The sequence below is a fragment of the Eucyclogobius newberryi genome, unplaced genomic scaffold (genome assembly GCF_026437365.1).
Source record: "Eucyclogobius newberryi isolate DKJ021-1_F unplaced genomic scaffold, fEucNew1.0.hap1 SCAF_1, whole genome shotgun sequence".
Classification (NCBI taxonomy): Eukaryota; Metazoa; Chordata; class Actinopteri; order Gobiiformes; family Gobiidae; genus Eucyclogobius; species Eucyclogobius newberryi.
In genome coordinates this window covers 15,593,202-15,611,354 of record NW_027315723.1, presented here as the reverse complement: position 1 = coordinate 15,611,354, position 18,153 = coordinate 15,593,202, and the positions used below count along the sequence as shown (strand labels likewise).

Genomic DNA, 18,153 nt, shown 5'->3' with positions numbered 1-18,153 from the left:
TCTGGGAGTCCTTCATGTGTTTTTTGGAAAACTCTATGCAGGCTTCCATAGGTCTTGTACTGAGAAGAGACTTCCGTCAGGCCACTCTGCCATAAAGCCCTGACTGGTGGAGGCAGTGATAGTTGACTAAACTTTCTCCCCACTGCATCTCTGGAGCTCAGCCACAGTGACCTTTGGGTTCCTCTTTACCGCTCACCAAGGCTTTTCTCCCACAATTCCTCAGTTTGGATGGACAGCCAGGTCTAGGAAGAGTTCTGGTCGTCCCAAAATTCTTCCATTTATGGATTATGGAGGCCACTGTGCTCTTAGGAACCTTGAGTGCTTCAGAAATTCTTTTGTAACCTTGGCCAGATCTGTGCCTTGCCACATTTCTGTCTCTGAGCTCCTTGGACAGTTCCTTGACCTCATGAGTCTCATTTGCTCTGACACTGTGAGCTGTAGGTCTTATATACACAAGTGTGAGCCTTTCCTCCACAGCTGTGAAGGAGTAGAACCATCTCAAGAGGATCAGGAGAAATAACAGCATGTGAGGTAAATATGAGAGTCACAGCAAAGGCTCTGATTATGACCATGTGATATTTCAGTTTTCCTTTTTTTGATGAATTTGGAAACAATTCTATATTCAATTTTTTTTTCTGTCAAATGGGGTGCTGAGTGTACATTAATGAGAGATAAATGTTATGTTAATAAAGTTTCTTATTTTAGAAAATGGCTGCAATGAAACCAAGAGTGAAACATTTGAAGGGGTATTTTACTGTACCCACTGTATCAACTAGACCCAAGGTGTAGGCTGTACAAAAAGGTCCCTGAGAAAATCCAGCACGTAACTGTAAGGTGTAAGATGGTGGCAGGGAAGGCAGCCCTATGCAAACTGATACAACTGGACGAAGGATTATATCGTATGGCGGCACTCAAACGGGCTTCCAGAATAAGGTGAATCTGAGACAGTGCCCTAAAAGTCCCACATACACAAAAAGTAGTGGACTTGTTATCAAATAAATAACATTTTGCAGCTTGACACCAGCAGAACGAGTCTGCTCCTGCTCCAGCTCGCTCTCTGCACCCGAAGAGAGAAAAAAGTAAGAGGGCTGACACCTTGAAGGAGCGATTGGAGAAGTGACTGCGGGAAAAGGAACAATATAAAGTCTCTAAATGGAGAAAAAGCACAAAAGTGCCTCGAGTGTAATGACTGTTATGTATCAATTTGTAGTGAGTATAAGCAAATCCAGCCGCACCTCTAGTGGGTATACAGTGTATACCTGCTTTTCAAGTAGACTACATTGCTGGTAAAAAATCTAATCATGGACTGATCTTTTGATATTTATTATATGGTGATTCAGCGCACAAACACACCAACCCACTCCTCCCATCGGTCAACCTCTGCCATGCTCTGTGTGAGTCAATTCTCAGCAGACAAAAGATTTAACAGAAGAAGAGCAATTTAATGTTTTAAATGCTGCATTCAGAATTGCTTATCAAGTTTGGAACTAAACTGGGACTAAACCTGGACTAGATCAGGGCAAAACCAGGACTAAACCTTACATTTATCTATATTGCCCAGCATTAGTAGCTCAACATGTATTTTATTTCTTCCCTATCACCCATTTTCTACTGTTGACCCTTCTGTGTGGCCTTACAATTGTACTTCGACATGAGTAGGGACAGGAAGCAGGCGGTGCCACTCAGGAACAGAGCGAGGATTGTGATTGGTCGCCGTCCCAGACTGACCAATGGGACGAGGAGGCAGGGTGCTTCTGATAGGCCGGAGAAGAACTGGGCAGAGTACACCCCGATGCCAAATGATCCGATGTTCAGACAGATGCCGTAGTAGGTCAGTGCTGACGCCACGCTGAGGGAGAGGAGGGACAAAGTTTAAAAAATTAAATTGGCTCAATGAGATTTGAATCATATCATGTTGTTTCCTCACCAATGTATGTATGTATGTTATTGCCCAAGTTGGCACTGTTTTATTTAACTCTTTTATATTTGTTTATTATGTGTTCTGTAGCTGGAACCCCAAGTAATACTCAAGTTGAATGTGGATACAGTTTATCTATTTTGACTACTGCCACGATCATTCCTGTTCCTAAACACGCCGATGTCACCAATGTCTGTGGCACTGGTCCTGCTCTGCACTGACTTAGCCTTACCTTCAGGGAACGCACCTGCCTTTGTTAATCAGTTTGTTTACCCTGCGTAGGTTTAACCTGAAACTAACCCTTCTTTCGTGACCTGTCAGCCCTGCAATATGCGTCATCACTGTCCTATTGGTATCTAACTGCAGCTCCTTTGACCCTGTTAAGCACCCGATTAGCATATGACTGGCTTGTTTTCTCACTTGACTGTGGAAAAAGGACACACAGCTGGCAAATTAAGCCTTATGGCCGTTCCACACCGCCTGCTTTGAGCGCGCGTATGAGCCGGCCGAGGCGACGAAAGCGGCTTACGCGACGCGTGCAGATATGTTGAGGTCTCTGGCAGCTGAAGCGTAGCAGCCGCCGCAGCAGCCAATCAGAGCTGACGCTCCAGCCCCTCGCATTTCCGGTATTCCCCGTGGAATTCCCCAAGAAGCGCCACTTTTTCCTTGCTCGTCAACAATGGCAGACGAACGATTGATTGTGGCTGTTTGTGGGAGAAAGGAGCTGTACGATGTATTCACGGTGGAATACAGAGACAGAAACAAACCAAAAACGCGAAAACAACACTCTCGATATCCGCCATTTTACACAATGAAAGGCCATACCGTCAACAACTCCACAGCTCATGCAACAACACCTCTACTGCGCATGTGCGCAGAGAGCGCGAGCGCGCTATACAGTGGCCGGGGCGTCGATAGCGCACGTCCGGTGCGTAAACCTTTCAAATGTACACGCGCTCAAATTCTGCGTCAGGCGCGATTAGGCCGCGGCGGTCTGTACGTAGCTTGAAGAGATCTTTTTTCACAAAAACCTACAACTCACTCAACGAGTGGTTTGTGGCTTTGAGATAGAGATGGAGATGCACGGTGCGCTGCAATCCTAAATTTGCATGCCTTCTGTCTTGATACAGCCTTTCATGGAGTTGCTGTTTGTCTCACCTATGTAAAGTTTTTTGCAACTTTCTTCAATGCACTACATTGCTCTGTTTTTACATTCCAATTGTCTTTTGAACCAGGGGGCTTGTGGCGTGCCCGCGGTCCACTGCTGCGCCATGGGACTAATTAGACTAATTTCTCTGTGAATGTGAGTCTGATTGTAATAAAACCCACCACGTTTTGAAGCTTAAAATATAGCGAACACGACGTGTCCCCTGGACTGGATACTGTCCGCTGACGTCTTCTTCTACAGTGTATCAAACGCTTGCACTTCCTGCAAGTGTCCCCCCGGTGGCCATTGGATAGACCTCGTGCAGCTGACGTCAGCGGATCACGTGACACATGTAGCTGGACGGCAAAACAAACCACCACGCGTAGTGAAACCTAATAGATCCATGAGTGAAACACTGCCAACACTTAACTTTTTCGTCTCTATTCACCTCAAACACAACCCCGAAAACATGGTAATCTCATGCTTAGCATATGGATGTACCAATCAACAAGGAAAGAAAGAAAAGGCATTTCATTTTATCGCTTCCCAAAAGCCCAAGAAGGGCGAGCGAGATGGGTGGCTGCGGGGAAGAGACCACCGAAGCAACCGAGTGCCACAGGCAGAATTTCGAGCAAATTACACTTCCCTAACATTTAGCTTTTTGAGCCCAAGCTATAGTATTGAACTGCAACAGGCCTTCGACACGATCAGTGGCTTATTTGGCACTTTCCACAGCTGGACTCCACCAACCCGTCATGATACGAAATAACTAGGCATCTAAACTTTTATAAGCTTTCATCGCTTTACCAGTGAACTTTACTGACGATTCACCAAGTAATTGTACAGGTCGTGGTAGACAAAGTCGGGGATGTCTGATGGACGATGTTAGAGCGATGTTTACCACTGCATATGTTGGCACTATTTTGTTGTGCGCAAGGTTATGTGCGCGGAGCCTCCTGTCACTCTCTGAAACAGAGCGGCTGAGCAGTGCGGCTACGGAACGTGAAAGACACACATGTCTCCTGTCTCGTGTGTTGCTAACTTGGTGTGCTACTGGTAGTATTCTGTAAAGATGTCTACACAAGCAGAAGGCACGGGTGAGAGTTCCCGTGCACAAGCAGAGCGACCTGCACCCGAACAAGTGCACTTTTGACCACATATCGGTTCTTTAACTCTCCATCTAAATGTTCTACATACTTAGATAATATCGGGTTGGCTGAATCACCGATTATTTTGGATCGATTCAGTGTAGTTTGGGGGTGCACGGTGGCAAAGGCGGTTAGCGCTCTTGCCTCCCAAGAAGGAGATCGTGGGTTCGATTGCCGGACCAGACCAACATCACATGATCTCTCTGGGTGGAGTCTGCATGTTCTCCCCGTGTTACCGTGGGTTCTCTCCGGGTTCTCCGGCTTCCTCCCACCGTCCAAAGACATGCATGTGTTAGGTAAAAATTGGTGACTCTAAATTGGCCCTAGTGAATGAATGTGAGAGTGAACTGTCTGTAATGTCTGTGTCTCTGTGTTGGCCCTGCGACAAGTTGGCCACTGTCCAGGGTGTACCCCGCCTAAGGCCCGAAGTCACTGGGATAGGCTCCAGTCACCCGCGACCCCGAAAGGGAACAAGCGGTAGAAAATGGATGGATGGATCAGTGTAGTTTGTATCTAGCTGTAGTTGTCAAGCGTCAAACAGTCGTCACGTGACTGCACAAGGTCTATAGGTCTCTCCAAGTCTTGTTTAGACACTATACTACTAGACATGCCCGAAACACCTCCCAAGGGATGTGCCCAGGAGGAATCAGGAACAGATGCCCGAGCCACCGCAACTGGCTCCTCTCGACGTGGAGGAGCAGCAGCTCTACTCCGAGCTCCTCTCGTGTGACTGAGCTCCTCACCTTATCGCTAAGGGAGCCACCCTGCGGAGGAAACTCATTTCGACCAATTGTACCTGCAATCTTTTCCTTTCGGTCATTACCTAAAGCTCATGACTGTAGATTGACCGGTAAATCAAGGGCAGCCCTGGCAGAGTCCAACATGCACTGGGAACAGGTCTGACTTACTGCCGGCAATGCGGACACAGCTCCTGCTCCAGTCATACAGGGACCGGACAGCCCTGAGGAACTTGTCCCCCTACTCTCGGAGCACCCAAAGGACACCCCGAGGGACACGGTAAAAAGCCTTCTGCAGATCCACAAGCACAAGCGGACTGATTTGGCAAACTCCCACGAAACCTCGAGCACCTTGTGTAAAAATAGCCCCCCCCCTAGTGCTATTTCTGTAGTCACATCATACAGATGGGAAAGTAAATGCAAGTCAGGTTGCCAAATCTGAGAAATTTGATTCATGTTTCCTGTGAAAAGATAAAGCCCAGTTCCACTGAAACTAGTCTGAAACTTGCGGTGCTAAATGTCAGATCCTTATGTAACAAATCACTCTTAATTAATAATTTAATTTCTTCTCATAATCTTGATTTTATGCTTTTAACTGAAACATGGCTTGACAAAAAATGTAGTTCTAATAGAATCTGCTCCACCCAACTTTAAGTTTAAATCTGAAACACAAGAAAACAAAAAGGGGGTGGAGTGTATGCAATCTTTAGAGATGAAATAATTACCCACAAGTTGTCTTTCAGGGTGTTTTCATCATTTGAGTATGTATCCTTTTAAATGGAGCTAAAACGGTCTCCATCCATTCTCTTCATTGTTTTATACAAACCTCCCCAGCACTGCCAAAGTTTTATTGATGATTTTACTGAGATCCTTTCAGTCATATGCACAGACTTTGATGATTTGGTCATTACAGGTGATTTCAATGTGCATGTTGATAATATTTGTGACAGAAACGCTAAAGAGCTTGATGCTGTCCTTGAAACCTTCAGTCTTACTCAGCATGTGAGCGGTCCCACTCACAGCAGAGGACACACTCTAGATCTCATAATTACTAAGGGGGTCAATATTTCAAATGTCAATGTGGTTGATGCTGCTCTGTCTGATCATTACTGTGTCTTCTTTGGCCTGTCTGTTTTTCTCAAACCGGTTCCTGCAGTTGTTCGGAGGAGACACATAAATGATGGCACAGGTGTACTGTTAAACTTTGAAAATGTCTCATGTTCGAATGTAAATGACTTGTTGAACTCTGTTAGTGTTTTGAATGTTCTAAAAGGCATTGCTCCAATGAAGGCTAAACATTTTTAAAATAAGCGAAAGGCGCCATGGAGAAATGATGATTTGGTCAGGGCGCAGAAAACGGAGTACCGCCAGGCCGAAGGGAAATGGCGCAAGTCAAAGCTCCAGGTTCGAAAAGAGATTTACAGTGAGAAGTTGTACATGTACAACCTCATTTTATGTAGAACTAGGGAAATATATTTTTCTGAAGAGTCAATCCTGAAACCCCTTCTGTTCAACCTCTACATGCTGCCGTTAGGTCAGTTGATACGCAGTGAAAATGTGTCCTATCACAATTATGCAGATGACACTCAAATCTATGTTTCACTGCCGGCAGGTGAATATGGACCAGTGGATTCACTCTGTCACTGCATCCAATGTTTCTGTGAGCCAAAGATGATGATTTCAGTCTTGTCTGAGTAATTGTTATAGGACACATTTTCCCTGTGTATCGATTGACCTAACGGCAGCATGTAGAAGTTTAACAGAATGGGTCCCAGGATTAAGATAAGATAAGATATTCCTTTATTGTCCCACATGGGGAAATTTCATTGGTGCAACGCAGGAAGATACAGAGGTAGACACAGAAGAACAGATCACTTATAGGAAGTCTGAGAAACACTTTCAGTAGAAGATCTCCTATAAATAAATAAAAACTCCCATAGACAAATAAATACATAAATACCATTGCATGTGATCACGACAGTAATTGCACATGAATATGTGTCACAACAGCACATAGATTGCACATGAATTTCACAGTAATTGCACATGAATTGCACATGAATTCCAACAGCAATTGCACATATGACAGAATTGCACATGGTTAGGTCAGTATTGCGAGTGTTCAGTACTAACAGTGTTTGTTATAAAGTCTGACAGCAGCAAGAAGGAAAGACCTGTGAAACCTTTCCTTCACACAGCGAGGGTGGATCAGTCTCTCACTGAAGCTGCTCTCCAGAGTGGACAGAGTGTCCTGCAAGGGGGTGACACTCATGGTCCAGCATAGATGTGAATCTAGCCAGGACCCTCCTGTCCCCCACCTCCTGCACCGAGTCCAGAGCACAGCCCAGGACGGAGCTGGACTTCTTGATGACTCTGTCCAGCCTCTTCCTCTCCCTCTCTGTGATGCTGCTGCTCCAGCAGGCCACAGCGTACAGGAGGGCTGATGCCACCACAGAGTCGTAGAAGGTCTTCAGGAGTGGCCCTGTCACTCCAAAAGACCTGAGTCCCCTCAGGAGGTAGAGCCTTGGGGCACCCCACAGGTTAGGGGCATTTGGTCTGAGACACAGTTACCATTTCAACAAAGTACTTCCTGTCTATCAGATAGGACTTTAACCTTTAGTGATAACCACCCAGTCCTCTAGTCTCTGTAAGAGGATCGCGTGATCGACAGTGTCACAAGCAGCACTCAGATCTAACAGAATTAAGACTGAGGCTTTGCCCGTGTCTGTGTTCAGGCATATGTCATTTGTCACCTTGACAAGAGCAGTCTCAGTGCTGTGATGAGGTCTAAAACCTGACTGAAAAACATTAAATTAGTTGTTTATTAAGAAGAAATCAATGAGCTGTTGGTAAACAACCTTTTCAAGGAGTTTACCCCAAAATGGCAGATCAGAGATGGGCCGGTTATTACTCAGTACTGCGGCATCAAGACTGTTCTTCTTTAGGAGAGGCTTTATGACCGCAGTTTTCAAAGACATTGAGAATGTTCCTGATTGAAGCGACATGTTAACTATGTGAGCAGCTTCCAATTATTTCAGAAAAATATTCTTCCCTTGTTCTACATAAAATGAGGTAGTACACGCACAACTTCTCTCTGTAAATCGTCTTCTGCTTCTGCTTATTTCTTAATCATTTTAGCCTTCATAGGGACCATGGTGTCCAGAAAATTCAAAACACTGGATAGAGTTCAACAAATCATTTACATTAGAACATGAGACATTTTCAAAGTTGATCATTTCCATGAACAGTGCACCTGTGTTATCATTTATTTTTCACCTTCGAACAACTGCAGGAACAGCCAGTGGTTTGGGAACAGACAGGTCAAAGAAGTCACAGAAATGATCAGACAGAGCAGCATCAAACACATTGACATTTAAATTACATCATAACATTTGCAGATGAGACAACTGTGCTCAGGCTTATATCAATTAGACTGTATACAGGGAGGAGGTCAAACTGCTAGCGCGGTGGTGCAAAAACTAGAACCTGGACCTGAACATAAAAAAGTATTATAAAACTGTATTATACAGTGATACATGGGGTTGTTGATTTACGGCTGTCCACGCTCTTTTGTTGATTATGTCTCTATATGAACAGAAAGGAAGTGGGGAAGGTATCTTTTAAATTCCTGGGCATCTCAAATATTAGGTTTGTCTTAAGCATAGTTACTATAAAAACTTCAGTGCTTGCGCCAAAATATCCTACGACGGAGTATAAGGGCCAACTAAGGAAAAAAAAATGCGCTGCACTACGAGAATGAAGTCATTATTTAATGAGAAAAAAGACGTTAATTAATGAGAAAAAAGTCGAAGTCAGAAAAAAGTCGTAAATCAACAACATTAAACTCATTAAATAACGAGAAAAAAGTCATTAAATAACGAGAAAAAAAGTCATTAATTAACGAGAAAAAGTCGTAGTTTAGGCGCCGATTCAAAGTGACGTGAGCAGTTCACTTTCAGCCCCACGGTCAGGACGCACAAGAACGGGCTTGGATGAGTTGACAGTTTAGAACTACATAAAAGCCTAAAATAGATGTTAAAGTGTTTCCTGACCTTTAAAACGATGTCTTACGTGTGTGTTTATTACTAGACAAGACACTGCAGTTTAGCAGCACCTTTCCTGTTACGCATCATTCACAAACTGTTGGATAAAGGCTTCACTTTTTCCATGATGTACCCGTAATGCACCGTGGGCTCAAACACCAGCCGTGCTCCGCGCCACAGCCTCCCGCAGACAGGAGGAGCAGCCTTGGTGTTATATTCACACATTCTCTGGGTTCTCTGCTTCTCTAAGTTGATTGTCTACGTGGGCACTTTGCTCAGTCACTATTCTCACGTGCTCATTGTGTGCACTTAAGTTTTATGCCCGGATTCTAACCTTTTGTGATCCCTTGGACAAACTCAGTAAAACACACAGAACACAAACATCCGTCTGCGCCTCCTCTTAGCTCCTGACGCCCAGATCGTGTTTGGCACAGCCTAAAAGCGATATGTTTTACGCACACGCATCATCCATACATCATCCATACATCATCCATACATCATCCATACATCATCCAGATACATCATCCAGATACATCATCCATACATCATGGCATGAGCTCCAACACACGCGAGCACCAACACCGGAGTACGTCATGTTACAGGTCCAGGACCTGACATGGGTACACTGCACCGGGGACATGATTGTTTGTGATGTCTAAAAGACCCGCATTATAAAGATCGACATCTATTGTGGGCATTTGTATTCACTTTTAACCAAGCGCCATTTGCGTCCTGGCGGTGGCGTGTTTGTGTAATGAAGACTCCACAGATGGATTGGACTCAGAGCAGATCAGCTACAGAGCTTTAAACATACAAAACACGGCGCTGTTACTGGACTGTACCATTATGCAACACTGAGGGGGGAGCACGTACCATGGTGCTGAAAGTGAACCGCGTATCTGCCTTTATTGTCTTTAAATTATGAGATTTTTCTCGTTATTTAATGAGAAAAAAAGTCATTAATTAATGACTTTTTTTCTCGTTAATTAACAAGAAAAATCTTGTTCATTAACGAGAAAAAAAGTCATTAATTAATGACTTTATTCTCGTAGTGCCCCGCATTTTTTTTTTTTTTGGTTGGCCCTTATACTCCGTCGTAATATCCAGACAAGCAGTTTGAAAAACTATGCCAAATCGGGAAATGACTACTTTTCTGTGTTGGGTTAGGTTTTTAGGTTAATATGTGACAAATGCTCCTACTGTCCCACTACAATCACACCGAACCTGGGTTAGTGTCTGTTATCTGTCAAATACTGTGTGGACACATCATATCATGAGCCCTTTTTATGACAAACTTCCTACATAGTCGTAAGATCTGGCAACCCACAGCGAGGAGCTCATTCTGCCTTCTGATAGGACAATTGACTTGAGAACCAAAACACAAATGTAAACATTTAGAAACATAGACATTTACAACATAATGTGTACATGTCAATGCCCATGTGGGCAATGACAGTGACACCTAGAGAAGGGTGATCGGAAAGAACGGCCTCCCTGATCTGAATCAGAGCGGTGTTCAGTTATTTGTGACTTCTGTGTTAGCCATAGATTGTCCATAATGAACACCATGTTCAAGCACAAGGTTGGAGATCATGTGTCATCTGACCTCCGGCCGCGTGTCATGGACACTGGGGTGAAGAGAGGGGCAGGGTCTTCAACTCACACCTCCGGGAGAGCTTCTCCCAGATCCAGAGGGAGGCTGTGGACATTGAGTGGACCATGTTCTCAACCTCCATTGTCATTGCGGCTGCTCTGAGCCGTGGTCGCAAGGCCTCAAACCGTCGAACTCGTAAGTGATGCCGTCAGGCTGAAGAAGGAGGTTTATCAAGCCTCTTTGGCTTATAGGATGCCAGAGGCATTTGACAGGTATCGGCAGCCAGTTGTTCCGCTGCTTGTGCTGTCGCGGAGGCAAAAACCCGGGGCTGGGATTAGTTCAGGGAGGCCATGGAGGAGGACTATCGGTCAGCCCCAAAGAAATTCTGTCAAACCTTACGGCACAACAGGAGGGGGAAGCAGTTTTTCACCAACACTGTTTATGGTGCTGGTGGAGACTTGTTGACCTCGACTGGGGATGTTGTCGGGTAGTGGAAGGAATACTTTGAGGACCTCCTCAATTCCACTGTCACGTCTTCCGAAGAGGAAGCAGAGAGTGAGGACTTGGAGGTTCGCGTGGCGGTCGGGGACAGTGCCTCTGGATTGGCAGACTGGGGTGGTGGTCCCTCTGTTCAAGAAGGGGGGCCGGCGGGTGTGTTCAAACTACATAGGGATCACACTCCTCCGACTGATAGTCAAACCTCGGATTCAGGAAGAGCCGTGTGGTTTTTCCTGGTCGTGGAATATTGAACGAGCTCTATACCTTCCATCGGAAGCTTGTGGGTTTATGGGAGTTTGCCCAACAAGTCCACATGTGCTTTGTGGATCTGGAGAAGGCTTTCCACCATGTCCCCGCAGTGTCTTTTGGGGGGAGCTCCGGGAGTATGGGGTTTACATTGCTGGCAGCAAGTCCTGTTCCCAGTGCGTGTTGAACTCCACCTTTGTCACCAGTTCTGTTCATTGATTTTATGGACAGAATTTCTAGGCGCAGTCAGGGGTTGGAGGATGTAGGATGTTGTCCTGATGGCCCCATCAAACTTGGACCTGCAACATGCACTGGGACAGTTTGCAGCTGTGTGTGAAGCAGCTGGGAGGAGGATCAGCATCTCAAAATCTGAGGCCATGGTTCTCAACCAGAAAAAGGTGGCTTGCCCGCTTCAGGTGGGTGGGGTGTCCTTGCCTCATCTGGAGAGTTCAAGTATCTCGAGGTCTTGTTCACGAGTGAGGGAAGGATGGATCATCAAGAAGAAAAACACTAATGGTAACTGCAGAGGGAGAAGTGCAGAGAGAAGTAAGACACGGGTTTGCGCACTTTACAGCACTTTTACGCACCTCAGAGGAGAGTTCTGAGCGAGGAACGACGTGTGGTTTGGGAAACACGTGGAAGAAAGAAAGGAGACGGTTCTGTGGATGTTAGAGCTGTGCTAAAAGTGGAGCTAATGTGGAGCTAACAAGAAAACAAACTTCTGTGATGATGCTCTGTGAGGAAAACATCCTCTACAAACCTGGACAGATCAAGAGGCACAGGTAAAAACACAGGTCAGAGTGTAATAAAGTATGGACATGACTGTGTCCACACCAATGTGACTGTGAACAACACAAACACAACGCACTCTTTTGAGTCACTACATGAATAATTTTGTCACTGAGATCAGCTTATGAAAATAGAAGCTCATATTGAGTTTGAGCAGAAACATGTCTGTGATATGAACATGTCACATCAGAAATCACATCAAAAGGCCATGTTCCTGTTCCTGCTGCTGCTGCATGAATATGGACTCAGTCTTTCACCTGCTGCACGTTTGTGCAACAGTCTCCACAACTATTACTAGGCTGTAAAAAAGATATGTATTTCTTATATTTTTTATTGTTTTATTTTGTATATAATGTTTGTGCCACAATTTGACAAAAGAGTTTGGTTTGATGGAACACTGTGGCTCATGTAACTTAACCTCCTTACTTAAACGCTCCCACGTTTGTTTGTATTTAGTGGTGAGTCAGTTCAGGTGTACAGAGAACTACAGAGAACTACAGATAACTATAGATAACTACAGAGAACTACAGAGAACTACAGAGAACTACAGATAACTACAGAGAACTACAGATAACTACAGATAACTACAGAGAACTACAGAGAACTACAGAGAACTACAGATAACTACACAGACATGGAAATGTTAGTTAGTACATTTAAAAGTTTTTTTAGATCTTGAGAAGTTTATTTTGTTAAGTCAAATACAATATTTTTCAGTTCCAAATACCTATTTAACAATATTTAACCATTTATTTAACAATCTATTTAACAATAGACTAAATGTTTATATCTGTAGAACGCACATAAACTGAAGCACAGTATTGGTGAAATTACACTTAATACATTTCAAATTACAAACATGTTTGTAATTTATTTTAATTGATCCAGTAATTGCTTCAAAAACAGCGTAGGCTATATAAAGCTCTTTATTTCTTATATTTTTTATTGTTTTATGTTTTACGTTATGTTCGGCCCGCGACCCAGCCTGAGCGTCGAAATTCGGCCCGTGGCCCAAAATGAGTTTGACACCCCTGGGATAGATGATAAACTCTTCTTCAACAAACACATACACAAGCAGACAAATAATCTTAAAGCCAGATTGTTCTTCATTAGAAAGGATAGAGAACTCACCACTGTGTGTTTGATTGTTTACTTGGCTCTTATTTGCATTTTGCATTATTATTTGCATTATTTGGCATAAATAATTAATAAACGTACATTTGGTATTGACGCAAGAAAATCTTTTTCAATCAAAGTACAGTACAAAGACCCACACCAGAGGCGTTAAAGATACCTCTGTTCTAAATTAAACTACATGGAACACCAAAGCCCACAAAAGAGAACTTTTACCCCTACTTTAGTGAGTTTAACATTTGACAAATGATTTGAACCTGATATAGCTCATGATGAAGAGGCGTTTGAGGACAGTGGGATGTCGCAGGTGGATGATGTCACTCTGGGCAGAGTCTGTCTCTATTTTGGTCTCGGCGGCTTTCTGTAGCTCTGAATAGGCAGAGTCCAGTAGCTGAAGATGAACAAAACGACAGTATAAAACAGATCAGTCTGGTCAAGGGTCTTAGGTTTGCTCTAATTTAGAGATGGTTTGGCTCTGATTCAAATTTTGATTAAGTCTTTGTACCAGATTTTTATTTACTTAAAAACTTAAAAAACACAACTTGCTTTCAATGTAATGCTCACAACAATAGCACACTAACAGCAGACAACTGTATAAAGAAGAAAAACTAATATTACTTTATCACATGAATAAAATTTGGTAAAGCCAGTTTAAGTCCTGGTTAAGATCAAATGTAGACTGGATTTAATCCTGATGTAGACCTTTTAAAGTCCTCTATTTGTTCTGGTTCACACCTTGTTTGAATCTGGTTTGTTGTCCTTGTTAAACAAGTCCAGCTCAGGTTGCTGCTGATTGCTTTATAATATCAACATTGATTTAACTAATTATTACTTTGCTTGGCCTATTTAAAATCAGGACCGAGCAGGACTATCCCTCAGAGGCCAATAAAACTGATGAATATACTATCCCGTTGAACCTGGTCGACTCTGTTTGCAAAGCCATAATTATATCAGCCTATGTACCAGTGATGGGAAAAATTGTTTGCTCCCTTCCTGTTTTATTTTTTTTTTTGCATGTTTGTCACACTTAAATGTTTCAGATCATCAAATAAATTGAAATATTGAATATAATATCAAAGACAATCCAAGGAAACATAAAATTCAGTTTTTAATGAAAGTGTTTATTATGAAGGGAAAACAAAATCCCAACCTACATGGCCCTGTGTGAAAAAGTGTTTGCCCCTTCTGTTAACACAAAACTAAACTGTGGTTTATCACACCTGAGTTCCATTTCTCTAGCCACACCCCCTTACCTCAATCAAGAAATCAATTAAATAGGACCTGCCTGACAAAATGAAGTGAAGTAAGGATGTCGCGAGTGATGCAACCAGAAATGCTGTCGGAGCGGGAGTCATCTGAGAGCAAATTTGAATGTCCCTAAAGGCAGGAAAAAGAAGAAGAAAAGTAAAAAGGACAGTGTTTCAGGTGAAGCAAGTGTCATTCAGAGTTCAGAGTCCTATGTGGTTGGAATGTTGGCTGTTACACCGGAGGAGGGACTGTTAAGCAACCAACATCTCCTCGGGCAGTTCATTGACGAGAGAGAGAGAGGAAAATGTGACATCTGTAAAAGTTACCCAAAGCAGGTTGGTATTATTAATTGTGCGACAAAAGTTCAGAGAGAGAAGGCATTCAAGTTAAAAACCTATAGAGAGCAAAGTCGACATGGGAAGTATCTGCTGGACAAGGCGGGTGTGAAGAAGGGGGTTGTGTCCAGAGCAAGAAGACCGATAAGATTTGTAGATGGAAACTGTGAGTTTCCTCACAGTTTGTCTGTTTGTCTTTTTGCCGAGACCTACCAGATCGTGTGTATTTGGATCACGTTTGCTATTGGGTAAGATTGTCTGAAAGGGGCCCATCGCGGTGTTACTCGTGTCAATAGTACGTTGCTTCTGTTTGTATCAGGGAGAAGAATTGTGACAGTTGTGGGAGCAAATATTGCAAGGATGAAGATTGTGTAGAAAATGGGGTAGAATGCCTTCATTGTGAGGGGTTGATCTCGGGATTAGCCACAAGGAAGATTGGAATTGAATGGGTTTGTCATTTACAGTGGCATTTAAAAACGTGAAGGAAAAAAATGGAAGAAGAATGAAGATGTGCCTAACGCAAAGAGCAACTGCGTCACTGTTGATAAAGATTTTTCTATGCTTTTTTTTATGTTTATGATGTGCTCAATTCTGCAACTGGATCACAAAAAGAAAGGACCACAGTAATCTTTGGGTTATTAACATTAACTCATGGGATGACTTTGCACTCAAGTTGTGTGGAGAGTCGGGTCAAGAGGACATGTGATTTTGATCAGTGGGACTTTTAGGGGAGCACTTGGGTGAAGTGTTTATTTTTAAACCTAAAAACTAAGGCGATATTCCCCCAAGCATTAAGCACTCTAGCATACAGCGTGCCGTAAACGTATAGAAGAAACCAACGGATCCTCCAACAAATTCAGGAATAAATGAGGAAAAAAGTAATTGAGAGCTATCAGTCTGGAAAGATGATGAAGTCATTTCTAAAGCTTTGGAACTCCAGTGAATCGCAGTGAGAGCCATTGTCCACAAATGGTGAAAACATGGCACAGTGGTGAACCCTCCCAGCAGTGGCAAGCCGACCAAAATTACGGTCTCTCGAGAGCACAGCGACAGCTCATCCAAGAGGTCACAAAAGACCCCACAACAACACCTAAAGAACTGCAGGCCTTTCTTGCCTCTGTTAAGGTCAGTGTTCATGACTCCACCATAAGAAAGACACTGGGCAAAATGGCCTGTATGGCAGACTTCCAAGATGAAAACCACTGCTGAGCAGAGGCGGAGCCAGACATTCTAAACATCCGGGGCTTAGCCCAAAAATAAAGGGAGGGGGTTCATTCTGGCCAATATGATGTGGTTTTAGTGCAGTTACAGACAGTAACCCTCCAAAGGCAAAGACAGACTTTTTGCCTTCTGAGAGAGCTCCTCCCTTCAAAAAACATTGAACAGAACAGCAGAGGTGACATTTAGTTGTTCAAGAAATAGTACATCTTGATGTTCTTTAAAACAATCAGTGACAAAACAAATATGAAAAACATGCCCCTGACGGGGCACGAACTCACAAAGAATTTTAGAATTAGACTGATCTTTATTGAAAGTAAGTCAGTCTTACCTTTAGCAGATACCTTCCTCAGTGAGCTGTTTGTCCTGTAGTTTCTCTGCTTTAGCTTTGTAGATGAATAAAACCTGAGCCACTGCTACAACCACAATGAATTCATGGATTGAACGATCATGTGCTGTTGTTGTCTATTCCACGTTAGATAAACTTTGTTTTTCAGCACATGTTCTGAATGTCTCTTTTTTTCAGTCGATCTGTTCTTATTTATGCCCTTCACTTTTTAAATGATAGAAAAGGCCAAATTGGTCAGATTGCGTGACGTGCACTTTCTACGCTCCCGCCCACTTTCTACATGCAGCCAATCATACATCAGTTCAAAAAAAATAACCAATGAAACGGGGAAAGAGAATTGAAGCCACTGCCGGATCAGAACCCTGGTCACTTGCGTCCCAAACCAATGCTCCACCTGTTGCGCTATCCGCTTAGAGTCATCACATTGCATTTTTAAAATATTAAAAGATCGGGAATCCAAAGATCCAAAGCCAGGGCCTGGTTCCGCCCATGCTGCTGAGCAAAAAGATCATCAAGGCACATTTGTGTACATTTTTTCAGACAACACCTTGATGATCCCAAAGACCTTTGGGAAAATACTTTGTCGACTTATGAGACAAAAGTTTTCGGAATGTATGTGTCCCATCCAACAGTAAAATATGGTGGTGTGATGGTCTGGGGCGATTTTGCAGCTTCAGAACCTGGAAGACTTGCTGTGATAAATGGAACAATGTCTACCAAAAAATCCAGAAGGAGAATGTCTGATCATCTGTCCATGACCTCAAGCTGAAGCAAACAACATGGGTTGTGCAGCAGGATAGTGATCCAAAACAAGTCAACCTCTGAATGAGTGAAGAAAAACAAAATAAAGAGTTTGGAGTGGTGTAGTCAAAGTCCTGACCTGAATCCTAATGAGATGCTGTGGCATGACCTTAAAAAGGCGGTTCATGCTTGAAAACCCTCCAATCTATGGAAGATTTTGAGGACCGCTTTAATGATAGTAAAGCATTTATCAAAAGAACATTTTAAATTATGTTTCAAATGTAATATTAATGAGTGGTTTACGCGTCTATTTATTCAATTCTAAAAAAAAAAAAATCATTAAAACAAATATAATTAAATTGTGAATTTAAAACACAATTTAGCAATATATTAATTAATTCAGCTTTTAAAATGTAATTGAATACATGCATTTTTAAAACTAGATTTAACTATCATTAAATTTCCAGATTTAAATCAAATTTCAAAATTGATAAATTCAACTTTTAATGATATGCTTGATAAATACATTTTAAGAAATAATTGTTTAAACAAATTGCCAGTTGGAGTTATAATCCTGCTATAAATAACATCTTTATATTGTCATTTCTAAAAATGTATGTTTTAAATCAAATTTTAATAGCTTAATTAATGTTAAATTGCATTTTAAATGCTCAACTTAATAATAGTTTAAACAATATTTTAACAATATCAAATTAAAAAAATAATTTAATAAATAGACTTGTAAACCACTCATTAATATTACATTTGAAACATAATTCAAATGTTCTTTTAATAAATACTTTATTGATATTAACGTGTTGTAATTCAACCAATGTGGCTGAATTACAACACTTTAGCAAAATGTGAGTGGGCCAGAATTCCTCCACAGCGCTGTAATAGACAGTGCACTTATTGCAAACCCTGCTGATTGCAGTCGCAGGGCCCAACCAGTTATTAAAGGGGCATTTCCTTTTTCACACAGGGCCATGTAGGTGTGAGTTTGTTTTC

The 18,153-nt window shown here is 42.6% G+C and overlaps 1 protein-coding gene across 1 annotated transcript in view; it reads right to left on the bottom strand.

Moving 5' to 3' along the window:
* LOC140348843 (solute carrier family 22 member 6) overlaps positions 1-18,153 on the bottom strand; it is a 32,550-nt gene that overhangs the window by 8,236 nt on the left and 6,161 nt on the right. The window contains 2 exon segments of the mRNA XM_072434993.1: positions 1,638-1,849; positions 13,512-13,645. Of these exon segments, the coding sequence (XP_072291094.1) occupies positions 1,638-1,849; positions 13,512-13,645 (346 nt within the window).